At 42.3% G+C, this 17,950-nt stretch overlaps 1 protein-coding gene across 20 annotated transcripts in view; it reads left to right on the forward strand.

Moving 5' to 3' along the window:
* The window catches only part of ERC2 (ELKS/RAB6-interacting/CAST family member 2), a 993,908-nt gene that overhangs the window by 340,681 nt on the left and 635,277 nt on the right, over nucleotides 1-17,950 (forward strand). For all 20 annotated transcript variants that reach the window (XR_012485046.1, XM_074284429.1, XM_074284434.1 and 17 more), the window contains one exon: nucleotides 12,165-12,332. Coding sequence is in view for 19 of the 20 variants with exons in the window: in XM_074284429.1 (XP_074140530.1) it covers nucleotides 12,165-12,332 (168 nt within the window). In the remaining variant the exon portion in view is untranslated. The remainder of the gene's footprint in view (nucleotides 1-12,164; nucleotides 12,333-17,950) is intronic.

Here is a 17,950-nt window from a genome sequence, read left to right on the forward strand (position 1 = left end):
TCTCTGGAAGACATTGGTGGCCATTAGTGGAGATGTTAACATAAATTGTAAGGAAATTAGTTTTGATTCTGGGGTCGTTGTCCTGGAGTTAAGGGCCATGACCTTATCCTAAATAAGTCCCCTAACTCTTTTGGTGCCAGTGTCCTCATCTATAAAATGAGAGATCATCTTCAAGCCTTCTTATGGCTCTAGATTTCAGCTCTTTGGATGTTCTTATAGCATCGCTCTGATCTTGCCAATCTCTGAGCATCAGCTCAAATCCCCTTACGTCAGGAGATTCCTTCATTGCTGGTGTATTCCCTCTGAGATGTGGTTGTCTCCATGGGAGCCCATTAGAATGAGTGCCCCCCTCCCCGTCCCCCCCCAAGTTCACAGCTCATGGTTTTGCCTTTCTTTATATCTCTAACACTTTACACTATGCAATAGAGACTTAATATTTATTGGTATTATTAATAAATAATAAATGCTCATTGAGAAACTTCAATAGCCTCTAGGATAGCATATTCATCCCTCTCTTTGGCCTCTAAAGTCCTTTACAATCTGGTCCCATCATTATCTTTATTTTTTCCAAAATATTTGGGATTAAATGATTTGCCCAGTGTCTCACAGCCAGAATGTGTTAAGTTTCTGAGTTCAGATTTGAACTCAGGTCCTCCTGACTTCAGGGCTGGTGCTCTATCCACTGAGCCACCTAGCTGCCCCCATCATTATATTTTAAGACTGATTTCAAACTATTCCTTGATACAAACTCTAAGTTTTCCCAAACTGGCCTCCATGCTGTGTCCCATCCATGACCAGTTTCATGTTTTGATCAGACTGCCCTCTATTCTTTAATGTCCTGCCCTCCTCTCCTCTCCTCTCCATCACAGAATCCCTACCTCCCTTTAAGCCCAAAATCAAGCGCTTTGTTCTGTAGGAGAATTTTTCTAGTTCTCTCTGTTGTTCAGTGCTCTTCACCTTCCCACAAAATGATTGTGTCTTTATTAATCTGTGGCTATGTTGTTCTCCCCAGTTGGGTGTAAGGTCTTTGAAAGAAGTCTTTTTTAATTTTGTCTCTCATTACTAGAGTCTCATACATAGTAAGCAAATGAGCAATGAGTGCTGAACCAGGCCTTCTACTATAAGATATTAAGTGTGGAGTTTTCTGTCCTCAGGGTCCGGTGGGGTCTGTTTTGTGGGCTTGCTCCCACTGTGTGGCCATCTCTGTTGGGGCTTCTCTTCTTCAAGAACTGGATCTGGTTCTAGGTTGTTTGGGGTGGGGGTTCTCAGGGGACACAGCTGTGCTCTGGCTGATGTGAATATGGCTCCAGGGATTCCATCCTGGAAAACTGGCATTGGCTGTAGGCCCTTGTGCTGGTGATTTGGATCAGTTACCCCCAGAGCATCATCTCTTCAGTGGGTAGAACACCAGCAGCGATACCATGTTAGAAGGATTGCAAAGCACTTAATTCCCATCTCATCTGGGTCTATAATATTATATTTTGTTATATTACATATTATACTATTATATTATATACTATATTATAGTATATATAGTATATTATAGTATATTTATAGTATATATACTATATATAGCATATTAGAGTATATATTATATTATATACTAATATATATATATTATATACTATTATACTATATGGTATATTATAGTATATATAGCATATAGCATATTATAGAATATATATTATATACTAGTATATATATATTATATACTATTATATTATTATATGTAATACTATTATATTATATGGTATATTATACTGTATATATAGCATATTATAGAATATATATTATATACTAGTATATATGTTATATACTATCATATTATTATATATTATACTATTATATTATATGGTATGTTCTAGTATATATAGCATATAGTATATTATAGAATATATATTATATATTATATTATATACTATTATATTATCATATACTATACTATACTATGATATTATATACTATACTATTATAGCATTTTCTCCTGGTTTATAAATGGGGAAATCAAGGTTTAGAGACGTGAATAATCTGACTTGTCTCTTCTTACCCAGTATTATCAGTCATGATTTTCATTCTGCAGTCTGCCTTCTGTTCTCCTCACCCAAATGAAAGCACACCCTCTCCAGAAGTACCAATGGTACTAAGGAGAAGGATTTTTTCTTCCAGTCTTCATGCTTATGGATCTTGACCCTCTCACTCCCCCTCTCCTGGCTACTTCATCTTTTCTGGGGAAGGAAATAGGGCCTTGGGACATGATTCTTTTTCTTGCACTGCCCTGCTTGTCCAGCATCTATGACACGTGCCCTAACTGTGGTGCTCCCTCAAGGCTCTAACCTTGGTTTTCCCCTAAAAGCAATATATGAGACAATAGAAGTAAAACTTAAAGTCACATAAATATTAGGTGTTATTCTGAGGCAGCTGAGTAGTATAGGAGATAGAATGCCTGACTCAGAGTCAGGAAGACCCAAGTTCAAATATGGTCTCAGATACTTACCGGCTGTGTGACCCTGGGCAAGTCACCTAATCCTGTTTGCCTCAGTTTGTCCATCTGTAAAATGGAAGTGATTATAGCACTTAGTGTTGTTGTCACAATTGGATGGGATACTCATTGTAAAGTGATTAGCACATAATAAGCCCTGGATAAGTACTTACTAGTACCATCATCATTTGGGGTCATGAAGAGTTAGACACAACTGAAAAGGCTGAACAACAAAAACTGATCATCATCATCATCATTATTATTATTATTATTATTATTATTATTATTATTATTATTATTAAAGGGGGGAAAGGAGAGCTTCCATATGTGTCAGAGGCCCTTGAAACCAGCTCTTCCTTACATTACGGATATCTATTCACTAAGTGATGCTGGGAAGTATCAGGCAAAGCAGTATTTAAAATAAAAATATTTAAAATGCTCAAATGGATCAGAGGCAGTTCAGGGCCAAGCGTGGCCTCTGAATGCGACGTTTGTTTCTCTGGGTGGGTATTTTGGGTGGTGGATGGGAAGGCTGTGGACCCGCTTTTGCAAACCCGTGGGAGATCTGAAGATGGCCTTCCCCCATGGTAGGAAGCCCTGAGATTGATGCCTCGGCAAATTGGTTTTAAGTATTTTGAATTTACAACTCTCATTATGTTGCAAAGTAACACTGACTTTGGAATGACTGGCTTCCTCTCGCAGTAATTCACCAGCATTATGACAGCTATAGTTTTATAGTGAGCATAAAACCCAGTGAGGTAAGTTCAATGAGGTAAGGTTAGTGTTGGGAGTTTTATTAACAAAAACTCTAAGTATTAACACATGAGTTACAATTCCCACGTGCTTTCAGAAATTTGCTGGAACTGAACTAAACATTAAATTCTGAACTTTGGACTAGTCACTTAAAACCACCTAATTTTAGTGCTGGAAGTAGCCAAAAATGTGAGTATGAAAACAGGCTTTCGAAAGTTGGCTGCCTCCGCGCCCCACATATGATCTGAATTCTTCAGGATGGAAGATGTAAAACAGGTCTCGCCCTCCTGGGCTCTTCTCGGAGAGAAGGCCTTGTTCCGGGAGGAGCAGCCGGGACGGCGGTCCCTTCACACCCGGAAAAGCTCGGCCGGCGGATTTAGAGATCCAGGGGTGCATCGGGCGGCCCCAGAAAGGCCTGACGAGTGAACATCTACCCGGCACTTTACGGTTCGGTGTCAGCGTGGGGATGCACCCAGATTTCAGTGGGTCTGTGACTGGACCCGTGTGCCACAAATTGCAGTCCATCTGGGCCTTCCCATCCCGTGTGACTCTGGGGAGGTGACATTTTTACCTCTGGATTTGTGATTTCCTTGCTGCAGGGAGGGCAATTCTACATCAGTCACATATCAGTGCTTTCTTTATCCTTTCTTTTCTTTTCTTTCTTTTATTATTTATTATTTCTAATTATCGAGAGTTGTCTAGGGAACCGAGGTGGCTTAGGATCATAAGCCAATATGCATGTGTGCAAAGCAAGGTCTTTGTGCTGTCAAGGCTGTTCGCTAGCTGGTATACCGCGCTCCCTCTTAGAGAGCCATTATTCAGCCGAGTTCCTTTATCTTATATTGAGGGCAGATTTTGGACGCAGGAAAATGGCATGCTCTCTGTTATGAGGTGTTCCATAATAAAGAAATGGAGCCCGTGTTGAAGAGTGGATAGAGGGCCGGGCAAGGAGTCAGCCCAACCTGGGAGCCAGGGTTCCATCTGATACTTATTAGCTCTGTGACCACGGACGAGGCAAGGAGACTCGCTGAGCCTAGGTGGCTCCCTAGGATTTATCTGCTAAACCATAGATGGATTCCAGAAGGGGAATGAGCTGCACCGGGAGAGCAGAGGCCCCCTCGTATAGAGCTGGGAGGGACTGCAGAGGCCATCTTGTCTGACTCTTTAATCGTGGACTTAACTAAGGTCCAGGACTCGGGGAAAGTAACTTCCTCAGAGTCCTACAGGTATCACGTAATAGGTAGGCTATTATCTGCAGCCAGAGGCTGGATGGTCTCTTGTTGGGTGTGTTGTGGAATGGCTTCTTTCACTCATAGGTAGGAGTGGAGCATCCCTGAGCTTTTCAGATACTTCCTAGCTGTATGATCCTGGACAAGTCACTTAACCCTGCTTGCCTCAGTTTCCTCTTCTGTAAAATGAGCAGGAAAAGGAAATGATCAACACTAATATCTTTCCAAGAAAAACCCCATTTGGGGTCATGAAGAGTTAGACACAACTGAAAAGGCCGAACAACAAAAGCTGACCCCTGATAAGTTCCATTTCTGAGGTCCTGTGAGTGTGATTCTGCCTGTAACCTGTGGGTGGAGGGAATTTCCACAATAGAAGTTCCCAGCACTGAGTAAATCAGGCATATCATGACTCCCCCTCCCCATTATTGAGAATGTATTTTGAATTTCTCCCCTTAGCTTCTTCCCCACGACTTCATTCATTGAGCAAGTTTGAGGGAAGCAGGAAAAGAGTGATCTGCAAATGATGAGGGTGGCTAATGGTTCTCTTACTCGTCCCCCTCCATCCCTGCTGATGGCCAGCAAGCTTCCTGGTCTTTAGAGAACTCTAGAAGTAGGATTAGAGTTGACACAAGACTGTATGATCCGGCCATCCTTTACACAGTGAGTGTCCTTTGCCAGCTGTCGCGCTTTCCTCTCCAGAGAGAAATGAAGGCGAAGGGGGGACTTCTGGTCCTTAGGAGCTCACATCTGCCTGGGGCAGTGCAACAAGTGTCCTCCCAGTGTCCCGTTCTGCTGCTCGTTGGGTGTCGGACCTTGATCTCTCTAGACCCTGGGCTTTTCCTCTCCGAAACGAGAACGTTAGGCCAGACAGCCCCTAAGGTCCTTCCAGCTGCAGAGGAGGATGCTCTGGAAGCTTGTGCTTGTGGTGACTGGATGCGGAGCCTGATATGAACACTAGGGAGGGGGGAAGGATTGCTTCCTGTAGGAGGTGGCCTTTGGGCTGAGGGGAGCAGGCGATGCTTCCTGTTTGCCGAGCAAAAGACGGCGAGATGAGCCTCTCCACAGAGAGTTAATTGAAAATGTGAAGAGGGAAGACGGCACCTCACCAAGTCGGCGGAGGCCGCCCTTCCCTTTGTAGCTTCTGGATTCATTTTCTTGGTGGGATAACTGAGGTGACTGTTTTTCAGCTTGAAGCCCTCATCAGTGGCAGATTTTATGTGGAATGGCTCTTAAATGAGTCTTGAGAATGTTGAGTGCTTTTCCATCAAGAACAGCAGCCCGGCACGGGCCAGAGCTCCCAAAGCCAAGCGGCCCTCCTGTGGCTCGTCCGGGCTGGAGTCCTGGCGGCCGGCGACACTTCCCGTCTACCCCGTCTGTGGGGGCCGAGCTCTGCTCAGGGAGAGAGGCAGGAGAGCAAAATCCTTGGGCCACTGTCAACTCACTGGACACCTCTCTGTGCCTCACTTTACCCATCTGAATGATTTCCAAGCTTCTTCCCAACTCTCAGCCTTTGATCCTGTTTTTTCCCCCTTTATTGTCCATAAGATTATAAACTCCTTGATTTCAGGGACTGCCTTTTGATTCCTTTTGTATCTTCAGTGCTTAGCGCATAGTAGGTACTTGTTAAATATTGATTGATTGATTATCCAGATTTGCGATTTCATTCTTACAGGGAATCCCAAGGTTGGAGATTTCCCCAAAGGCAGATGGGAAAACAATTTGTTTCTGCAGTGTGTCAGAAAAGGGTCTCACAGCCAGGTCTTCCTGTCTTCACGGCCAGCCCCTGCCCGCCACAACGTACGGCCTCAGGATTCTATCAGAAGAAAGTTAAACGGAGGCAGATCAAATAATAACAATAACAGTAATAAAGCATGTTAATAACACTTGCCCTCCGTTTTGCATTTTAAAAAGCACCTGCCATTTAATTTGATCCCCAGAGCAACTCCATTGAATTGGTAAGACAATTGGATTATAGATCTAGAACTAGATCTAGAACTCAATGGCTTTCTAGGCCTGGAATGTTAAATGATTTACTCAGAATTCCATAGGTGGGAAAGTACAACCAAGATTTGAACTCAGGACCTGTGATTGCAATCTTTTTCTCTTTCTGCTATTTCACCTTTCCTCCCAGATGATGCAGTCATTTTTATCCCCATCTTAGAGAAGAGAAGACCAAGGCTGGGAGTCACCAGAACCGTGCTCTCCCCATTGTGCCCCACTCTCCCTGCCTGTTAGGCAGTGTCACCCTTCAGACCTGTGACTTCAGGAGCACAAACAATACAGAGGCTCCAGCCCTGAAATAAGCAGAAATATGGAGGCTAGCCCTCTCAGACAGCCTTGGCTAAAGGGCCGGGCTCTGAGATAGCCCAAGGCGACTTTCTAGCATCATTTAGGTAACTCAGTGAGCTCAGACTTGGGGTTCCTTAATCAGTCTCTTGCTCCCCTCTCCCAGCAGGCCCAGCTCCTCTAGGACTAGAATGTGCAGATTCAAGTCAAGGCTAAGGGTCCGGACTTTTTTGCCCAAAGTCACAGGATCTGCCATTTGATGTCGCTCTAGATGATCCTTTCTTACCCGTTGAACATTCTGTATATATCCAAAGAATTGTTATTTCCTTCCAATTTCAAAGTAATTAAATACTTTCATTTATTTCACTCCACTTTCCAAAGAAAACAGAAAGTGGGCTATTGAGTGAAGAAGACCCAACTGGGGATATTTTAGCCATTTCCCCAAATTTCTTCTCTGGGACTTGATGGTTTCTTCATTCCAAAAATCTGGGAGTGACTAAAACTGGCAGAATTTTGTCTGTTAAAAACAAAAGGGTCATGACACTGAATGATCTGGATGTGAGAGGTCATACTGTCTTACAGGATCCTGTGATCACTGACCTGGGGGGACCTTTGGGGTCAAGTCCAGTGCTCTCTCATTTTAAAGAGAAGGAAACTGAGGCAGGTCCAGGGAGATCAAGTGACCTTAGAGCTATGTAGGGAGTAATTGTTCAAGCTCCTTCTGACCTTAACAACAGTGCTGTGCCCACTGTGCCACGCTTCCTCTCAATGAGATTGCTCCATGCTCTGGGCCCAGACAGTCAGGCCTTTTCCACTCTTTCTGGAGCATCATTTTGAGTTTGAGTTGAGCCCTAGAAACGAATTTTCGAAGCATCATCTACGCCCCCCGAGGCATCCTGCTAAAGGTCACACGGTGTTAGCAAAGAACCTCAGAAAATACCGCTCACCATTGGAACTGGACCGGAGTCCCGGGTGCTGACATGAAGATTAATGGCGCATCGTTGCAGCTTTGGCAATTTGGGCCAACTTCACGGATCTCTCCCTTTCTTTTCAAAGCACCATGTGAGCAACGTGTTCTCTGCTGTCAGGTAGTGTACTGCATGTTCAAGCCTTTGTAAAAGACCTGCACGAGAAGAGAAAAACGAGATAGGAGAATGGAAAACGCGGTTGCGTGTCTTCGTGCGATGGGGAGAGGGCTGACTTCTTTTGTTATTCCAAGGGATGATGGTACTCCTGAGTTTGCCAAGTTTTATTAGTCAACGGGCTGCCAAAGTTTGAGCAAGAGTCAAGGACGCTTAAAATTATGTGGTGTTGAGTGAAAAGTCAAAGAGAAAAGAGCTCAGAGACCAAAATACATATTTTTAAACTTTTATCCATCTACCTGATGCTGAAATAGAACCCAGACTTTTCTCTCTTTCTGATTATTTTTTAACGTACTCTCTAGAAAACGGAGAAGGTTAGTGACAGAAATTTTTATTAGCTCGGAGCTGATCTAAAGTAATTGGTGGTAGAACTTGTCCTGGGTGGATCAACCCCCCGGGGCTCACTCCCGCAATGGCTCTGCCCATCTTTTCGTCCCCGGCTTTTTCAGCTCCCCCAAACCAGAAGGACCATTTGTCTGCCTGCGGTTTCACACCATCTGGAAGTTCAAATTTGACTGCAGAAATGATGTCATCCTTGCTTACTGCAAACCAGGCTAGCATCAGTCAAAAGCTGGATGTGGTTCAGGGCCCCAGTTGTGTCTTGATTTAAAAACTCCAGATTTGGTTAGTGATTTCAGGAGGTTGAAGGAGACTCCAAATACGGAGAGGACATGATTGATGGGCCCTTGTTCAGTTTCCTTTGAAGCCGAGAGCATGCTTTCCTGTACGTGGAAAACACGCTCTCCCGACGTGAGAACTCACCTGGCTCGGCTTCCCATTGGGGGCACCTTGGGCTGGGCTGGCCCATCACGCCTGCCATTTTGAATTTGGGTGCAGCGAATGGGCCGTGGACCTCGGCCATCTCTGCCGCTCAGCCTTTATGACACACATGGGGAGATCGCTGCCATGGCCTGGGAGAGAGGAAAGGAGGAACTTATTAAGTTCTTACCATGTGCATTTATTAAACACTTACTGTATGTGCCAGGGATAGTGCTAAGCTCCATGATAAGGGGAACATGGACTTGAGAATGGGAGGGGTCTCTTTGAGCTGGGAAATGGGGAGAGGAATGCTCAAACTCCTTTTCTTCACGGGATGGTACCAAGGTCAAGTGGGATAAATGTCAACCAAGAACTTGGCTAACACGAAATACTTTGGTTGAGCCATGATTTCATCAGTGACGGCAGCGGCTGGCATCCATATAGACAGCACTTTCAGCTGAGTGGTACAGTGGTGTAATGGAGTGTTATAGTTTGAGTCAAGAAGAATCGAGTGTGAATCTCGCCTCGTGGACTTTACCTTCTCTCAGCATCATTTTCTTATCCTATAAAATGGGGACAATGATATTGGGTAGATCATATAGGATAGCATGTAAATGATATAAATGCTAACTATTATCTCTCAACAAACCTGTAGGTAGGTGCTATTTCCTTCCTGTTTTTCAGCTGTGAAAATGATTGGGGCTTAGAAAGGCTGAGTGACTTATCGAAGCTCACATAATTAATAAATCTTTGAGGCTGGATTTGAATCCAGTTCTTTCTGATCCCTTATCTACTACTTTCTAGTACTTGTCTAGTACTCTAGTACTTTCTCCAGGTTGCTATGATAAGGGACCTTTCCTCAGTGATACAAATCACATTTTCTCATCTCCTGCAATTATTTATTATTGAAGTCCTTCTGTGAATCCACCTAGGGGAAGCCTCACTCAGTCTGTGAGTGGTCTGGGAGTTCCCTCTCACTCACACCCCATGCCATCCACAGCTCTGTCTCCTGCTCTGCGCTCTGGACGTGGTCTCCCGCCCCAGGGGGGGCTCCTTGAGGCCAGAATCCTCGCCTCCGATCTGTTATTTTAACCTTCCCCCAGTGCGTAGCATACCCCGGGCAGCTCCCAAGATATAGTGATGCTTTGTTCTGTTTCAGGATTTAAGTATGGTCAGACCTGGGTGTGGGCATGTGGAGGGACTTCTGTAGCATAACACCTGCCTGTAGGGTTGTTGTGTATGTTGAATGAAATAACAGTTGTAAATCATTTCGTCTTATGTAAATGTTAGTTTACATGTTTTATTTACACATATTTACATTTACTATTAAAATAATCAATATTTAAATGTCACAATAATAATTATATTATTATGCACTAAACAAATTTAATACAGGTACATTTAAAATAAATATTTAAAAAATTGATATTAATTCAAGACTAATAAACATAATTAAATAAACAATTATGATGATTAATTATGCATGATGGTGGGTCTTTCTGGAGTCACATCATCACAATAGATGAAAAGTCGATTTCTGCCCACTTTCGGCTGTGATTGCAACTCTTGATGTTTTTTCTTAGTCAGTGCTTTAATAATATTCTTTGTCTCTTTAACTGGTCTACCTAAATGTTACTTGCCTCAACTTTGCTACTGAGATTTATTCTTGCCAAGGGGATATTATTTCTCTATAAGCAAATCTGTCTAGAATTCCCATATATGTTTTCTAAATATATATCTCTACGTCTATACATGCCTAGATCAATAATGTCTGTCTCTGACTTTGTCTCTCCCATAAGATGCTCACTTTCATTTTCTATTGTCTGTTTCAATGTCTCTGTCGATATCTATTTCTCTGTGGTCCATCTCGTTCTGTCTCTTTGTTCTTTGTGATCAGAGAAATGACATCCCCAACCTTAGATGTGAATGGGACTGGAAGGCCAGTCATGGCTTTAGGCTGAGTGAAAACAAGCCCATTCTTTCCACTTAGAGCTCTCATTGACCTTATTTATTTACTTATTTGTTTGTTTGTCTGTTTATTCATTCATTCAATAATTTATTTATTTATTTGTTTGTTTGTTTGTTTATCTATCTATCTATCCATTCATTCATTCATTCATTCATTCATTTGTTTGTTTGTTTATTTATTTATTTATTTTTCATTTGCTTTTCAAAAGAAGTGGGATGGGACTAGATAATGTCTGATGTCCAGGAAGCTCTGAGTTTATAATCCTACTTTTAAACTCTGCATCTTACTTCAGTTCTTATTGAGCAAAACATGTATTCATTCATAGCATTCTATTCTAAGGATGGCTGGATGGCACAGTACCACTCCCATAAGCATTGATCTACTGTTTGCCAGGCACTATGCTAAGCACTGGGCATATGGAACCAAAAGTGAAGTAGCCATTGCCCTTGAGAACTTACTAATGAGAGAACAATGTACATGTTCTACCTGGGTATCATTTGTATATTTATAAACAATACACACCTTTGTATTTACATATATTTATGAATATAACACAAATTGTGTGTCTATTTGTATTTACAGAATATCTAAGGAGTGAATAGAGAAGGAGGTTTTGGGTGGGAGGGCACTCAGAGTTGGGAAGATCAGAAAAATTTTCCTGTAGAAGGCAGCCTTGGAGCTGAGTTTTGAAGAAAGTCGTGGATTCCAGGAAGTGGAAGGGAGGAGCAAGAGCATCCCAGGACAAAGACAAAAGATGCAGGATGGAGAGGGGGGCAGTTAAGTTAGGAAGGCTGGGCCAGAGAGGCCATGGGAAGAGAGACACGTAAGAAGGTTCTTTTTGAGAAAGAAGGACAAACAGCAACCAGAAGAACAAGAAGAAACAGCATTAAAATCACTTTAGCATGCTCCTTTGGCAGAGATGATGACAGGAAGGTAAACCGAGAGGGGGAAAGATGCTAAGAATAACATGACTTTTAAACGGTCCATCAATCTGAGTTGACTATTGTTTCATTACATAGGACTTTAATTCTCCCCCCACTGTACTTCATATTCATAAGTGTTTTTGAGTAGGATAGAATAAGAACAAATACTTTTATTTTAATACAAGTGAACATGACAAGAAGTTGGGTTTAGCTGTTCCTGAGCAAGGGATGTCCTGATGATGGTGTGATTGACCTGAGTGTCCATACTAGGGATGAGCTGGTATTTATTCTCTCAGCTATGTGGTTCAACAGGCAGTGTGTTGAACTGCCTCAGTTTCCTCATATGTAAATTGGGAGAAAATAACATTTACTAAGCAGGTTTGTTATGAGAATCAAAGGAGATAATATTTGTAAAGTATTTAGCACATAGTTATAAAATTATTATTATCTCTTCATCTTATCAAAGTTTGGCTCATTTAATTTCTTTCTATAAACAACTGATTGAGATCTGCTAATCTCAAATTATCCATACCACCAAATTCATCATAATTGATAAATTGGGATAACCTCAAGGTTATTTTTATTAAAATCTCCATTACTTCCCTTTCAATCCTCTGTTTCTAGGTCGATGCCTTGAGGTTACGATTGGAGGAGAAAGAATCTTTTCTCAACAAAAAGACCAAACAGCTACAGGACCTCACGGAAGAGAAAGGGACCTTGGCTGGAGAGATCCGAGATATGAAGGACATGCTGGAAGTGAAGGAAAGGAAAATCAATGTACTGCAGAAAAAGGTGAGTCCCTTGTGGAATTTTCCTTGGATTGAGAGCCACCAGGGGAGTGACCCTGAGTAGTATTAAGCAACCAGTGGAGAGTCTGCATTGGGGAAATCACCAAACAGATGGAGAAATTGAATTTTTTTCCTGAAATTTTAGAATGGGAAATGTGCATGTTCACCTTTGGTTTTTTATTCGTCGATAGTCTTACTCAATTGTTTTCATCATTTTGTTTTCCACTGAACTTGTATTTTTATTACCCAGCAATCAAACCACAGTGAATTTATGACTTCACCATTGCAGAACCTGGGGGTAACACTTGTAGCTGCAAAATAAATCCCCACACAAAGTTGGGCTTTGACAAAAATAACGTCCAAAAGATGGAAAAGAGATTTGGGTATCTTACATCGATATGATCTAATCCAATCAACTCGGAGTTAAAATTCCCTGAGTTATTTGTTCTTATGGGAGAGCCACCCAGTTGTTTTATGGTCTGCCTTAACTGTATCTCAACGTGTGTGCTCATTTCTCCAAACTTGAGCCGGATGTCCTTTGTTGCCAAGTCCCCATGCTTCTATTCCCTCCATGTTTAAAATCCTCTTGTTGGGGGAGTGGGATGGGGAGAGCAGAGTTTTAGCCGTGGATCAGAATCAAGCCTTTGAATTTTTCCTTTCCTTAATTTCCAGAAGGACATGATGGATGTCTGAACATAATCAAACTTGAATTTAAAAAAATACTCACTCCTGGGGGTTACTGGTGAACCAGAGGGTCCACAGCGCAGAGAATGGTTCTTATGTCTCTTACCTATAGATTCCTGTTTAAAGAGTTCGAGGTCCCAGTAATTGCCCATTAGGTACCTACCCAGAAGACCCCTCAATCCCCAAGGTAGCGGATGTCATGCTATTAGTGAGTCTCAGGGAAACCTGAATTCAAATCCAGGCTCAAACCTATATGACCCTGCCAAACCACTTAACCTGTGTCCATCTTAATTTCCTCATCTGGAATACAGACAAAATAATTGGGGCTACCTCCCAGGATTGTTATGACAGATAAAACATTTGTAAAGCATTTTTTCATAGAAATGCTCGCTATGATCTTTGCTATTGGTTCAGGGGATAAAGCCCACAAGCTGGATCTTCTCAGGCACCCGCCCAGCCTTCCCTTCCTCTCCCTGCTCTGGACACATTCTCTGCCCATGGAGAGCACGGCTCAGATGGGGGATGCCGTATTGGAGTTGCCCCTACACCGGGTGCCTCAGTGTCGGTCTCCCAGCTGCCCCACCACACAGCTTTTCTTGGACCTGTGGATCTTTCCTCCCCAGCCTCCTTTGTCTATTGAGATTGTCTTGAGACAAAGTTTGTACAAATTGTGCCAAGGGAAATGGTTTGCAAATGATTACTAGGTAATGTAAGCGTTTGGTAGCCAACTACGGGACCAGAAGGGAATGCTTATTTATAACCTATGAAAGGTCTTCTGTGTTGGTGATTTACATAGCAAATGTAAACGTGATCATCCAGTGGGAGCCTTTGGGATCCTGAGAGATTGTCCAGAACCAGGGTTGTTCTTGACCTTTTTCGTGTGTCCTGGACTACCTCTGGGCACAGAGTGAGGACTCGGCTTATAGATCCCAGCTCAGCATCGTGTCTTTAAATTCATGAAGTAAAATCCAAAGTATGACAAAGAAAAGTGGTCATAGTGAAATACAGGAATCAAAATTTGTTTTAAAAGGAGTTTATGGACTGAACCTTTAATGGCCTGTCCATTTTACAGTTGCCAAAAGTTGGTCCAGGGTCACAAAGAGATTCCCAGAGTCACAAAGAGATTCCCAGAGTCACGGCTCAGAAGGGCAGGGGTGGAAATCCAATCCTGGTCCTTTCATTCCCTTCCCCAGGCCTCTTTCTTCTATAGCACTCCACTTAAATAATGATTCTATGGAATTTTTCTGTGCATGTCAGCCATCCATCAGGGCATATAAATTGACATTGATATATTTTGACTTTTTATACTAAGGTTTTTTTATGTAGCCAAATGAAATCATGTTTTATATATCAGACTTTTCTTTTTCCCTCTTCTCTGGATCTTTTTGTTGTATTGTTTGAGTTCATCTGTGAGACTTTTATTCTTGCATTATTTCAAAAAGGTCTATTTCATTAGTGAGATGCATTACTTCATGTAATGTCGGTCAGCTTTTCCCACAATCCTTTGATTTCAGCATTGTCATGGTTTTGCTCATTACAAATGATTGAAGTTTCATATTTTCTGAATCCAATTTTTCTTTAAAGACTTTACAAGTCTTTGTTGTTTTTAAAATAAGAAAGCAGTGTTAATAGCTTATTTTTTATTTCAATTTCAAATTAGAAATGGAAATGGAAAAATAAAAACCCTCCAAAACTTGTAAGTATAACAGAAAACTCTGTTTCCCATTATAAACGATGCAGTGTTTTTCAAAAGTCAATTGAAGTCCTAGGTGTTTTGCTTTGTTTTGTTCTTACTTTATAAGCTTTGAGGGAAGGCTGCAATGATCTGTGCATGAGGTGGAAGTGAGGTGAAAGGTCATAATCCATCACTAATTTAGATCTTCTGGAAGGGCGAAATTAGAATGAGAACAAGGTCAGGGCCCATGTCTGGTGTCCTTGCTACATTAACTCTCCAATCTTTCCACCTCTGAGCCTGGATCCCATGTGGATGATTCTCATTCTCCTCGTCCATCTCCTCTTTGTCCACCTCCTCTTCCTCCTCTTCCTCCTCTTCCTCCTCCTCCTTCTCCTTCCTCTTTTCTTCTTTCTCTCTGGTCCTTGACTCAGGAGCTCAACACTCCCAGCATACCTAGTATGGCGACGTATTAATTAAGATGTAATTTTGGACAAGCCACTTAATTACAGTTTCTTCATCTGGAAAATGTTCCAGAGTCACTCCCTCCAGTGACTTCCCAAGAGCATTGGGAATTGTAAATGCCAAGGCCGTGATGGGCAATTAGACAGGGTAGCACAAAGGAAAAGCCTTGACTTAGGGGCCAGAGAACCTGGTTCAGATTCCATCTCTAGGATTTTTCATTTATTTGAAGAAATTGCTTAATTTTTTTGGACTTCTTTACCTTCCTTTTTGGTAAAACGAGGCAGATGAACTTAATGATTTTTCTGTCCTGAAGAAAATCACAACACTTGGACCAGGGGCAATCTGAATACTGGATGAACGAAGCCCTATCTTTTATGTAGGGCTCTCCGACAGTTTGTGTTGGTTGGGTACCATGTCCAAATAATATATGGTGGAACAATGGAATTGGTTATCTTGGGGAAAGTTGGGTTTGGAATAGCCTTCAGGTTTAAGGTGTGCAGGTGTGGAATAATAATAATAATAATGATAAACCCATGTCGATGTCAGAGGGGCAGAATGACTCCATACTTCTGCCTTTTACACTCTGGCCTGGGTGCTTCCTTTTAGTGCCAGGAAAATGGGGTACAGGGCTTTAATAGTTGTACTTAACTTGGCAAGGCTAGCTTGACACCTCATATCTGTCAGCTCCACCTTTGGAGGAATCTGTGTCCTTAAGAGCTTCATGAGTAGCAATGGGTCAGTTCTATTTTTGGACAGCGGCTCTAGCTGGGACGCTCCCAAAACTCTTCATTAGCAGCAGCTAATGGGAGCCTAGACTACAGGGCTTTGTTGGGGAGGAGCTATGTTCCTGGATTATCTAGGTGGAACACATTTGAAAATACTATAATCCGGGGCAGCTAGGTGGAGCAGTGGATAGAGCACCAGCCCTGAATTCAGGAGGACCCGAGTTCAAATTTGGCCTCAGACACTTAACACTTCCTAGCTGTGTGACCCTGGGCAAGTCATTTAACTCCAATTGCCTCAGCAAAATATATATATATATATATAAATTTGAGAATATTAAAAATTAAAAGAAGAAAAGAAAAAAAAGAAATTATTAAATTAATTATTAAAAAAAGAAAGAAGATACTATACTATAATCCCAACTGGTAAAATTTGCTGGGTAATGGAACCAAAGGATTGTGGATCAAAAGCCAGAAAGGACCAGCGATATGATCTAATTCAAGCCCGAATCTTTTATTAATGGGGCTAAGAGTGATTTGCCTGCAGTGAGCTAGGTAGTAGGTTATACAATCAGGATTTGAATCCATACCTTGGTTCAGAATCAGACTCTGATTCTATCACTTTTCACTTATCACTCTGAACTCCTCAGTTTACAGAAGGGGCTCTTATCCACTTTTCCAAGTATTTCCTTTAAATAGAAAGCGACTGAGCTGAAATTTGAACTCAGGTCATCTAAGTCCTAGCTCAGGACCCTTTCCACTGCCCCTCAGTTAAGACTGTGAGTTGGAGAGACTTGTTTTTTCTCTCTACTGATCTGTGGTGAGGAACTAGACTTCCCCACGCTGGACCTGATTTGATTCCATTTTCCATGTCTCATTCTGGGCTCTGGACTGATGAAGTGCCGTAGCGGGATCGGATTTGAATAGGAAATGTCACGAAGAGATGATGACATGGCGCTTGGGAGGAGTGGGGAACAGTTGCTTCAGAGCACATGCAGTTCAGCTCCATCGGGATTGAGGAGCCCTCGAGACCAGACTGCTACCAAGTGCATGGAATGGCCCCTCATTGCAGCCTGCCTGAGGGAGCTTGGGGTCAATGTAAAATATTGTAAAATGTAAAATGTAAAATTTTACATCGGTGAAATTACAGAATGTTTTAAAGGAGACCTGAAGGTCTGGATTTGGAGCTCATGGGCTTGGGCCTTCGTTTCAGTGAACGAGACTATGCTTATTGAGAGGGGGAGTGTCTGCCGGTCTCACACAGCCCGTATTTGTCCGAGATGCCCCCGCGCGAAGAACTCCATAGATCGGCAGGATCTTGTCGGCCAAGAGGCTGCACCCAGAGAGTCCAAGCAGCCCATGCACTTTTGGACTCATTTTGTCGGTTATTGTAGTATTGTGAACAGCACACAGGGTCAGGAAAGAGTCCAGCCAGGACTCAGGAAAACCTGAGTTCAAATATGACCTCAGAAACTCACTATCCATGTGATCCAGGTCCAGCCACTTATTCTGACTCAGTTTCTTCATCTCTAAAATGGGGATAACAACAGCATCTGCCTCCCAAAGGATCAGTTGTTGAGAAGATCAGATGGGATAACGTGTGTAAAACACTTAGCATAGTGACTGACACAAAGTTAAGTACGTGCTTAATAAACACTTATTTCCTCCTCTCTTTCCTAAAATCAGGCCTAAATTGACCTCTCAACTCCCTATTCCTGCTTCTAATAGATCCTAGATCTTGTCCTATGGCACCAAACTGGATAATGTCCTCATTTCTCCTCTTCATTACAGCTTTTCAAGTGAGCCTAGACAGTTATGATGCTGTCTCTCAATGTTTTATTCTCCAGGATCTTTTTTTTCCAACTCACCATCACAGGAGATGAATTCAAAGCTTTTTATGATTCTAAATGCCCCCTCTAGACATTTTGCAGCCTTTTAATGTTCTTCCTAAAATATGGAGCTGGGGACGGAGCACAGTGCTGCTGAGCAGCCCCCCGGGGCCGAGCATCTCACTCTCCTCTCCTCATTCTTGGAAGGCATACTTCCTTTAATGTGATTACATTAGCTCTCTTTGATGAC

Source organism: Sminthopsis crassicaudata, chromosome 1, assembly GCF_048593235.1.
Source record: "Sminthopsis crassicaudata isolate SCR6 chromosome 1, ASM4859323v1, whole genome shotgun sequence".
NCBI classification, from domain to species: Eukaryota; Metazoa; Chordata; class Mammalia; order Dasyuromorphia; family Dasyuridae; genus Sminthopsis; species Sminthopsis crassicaudata.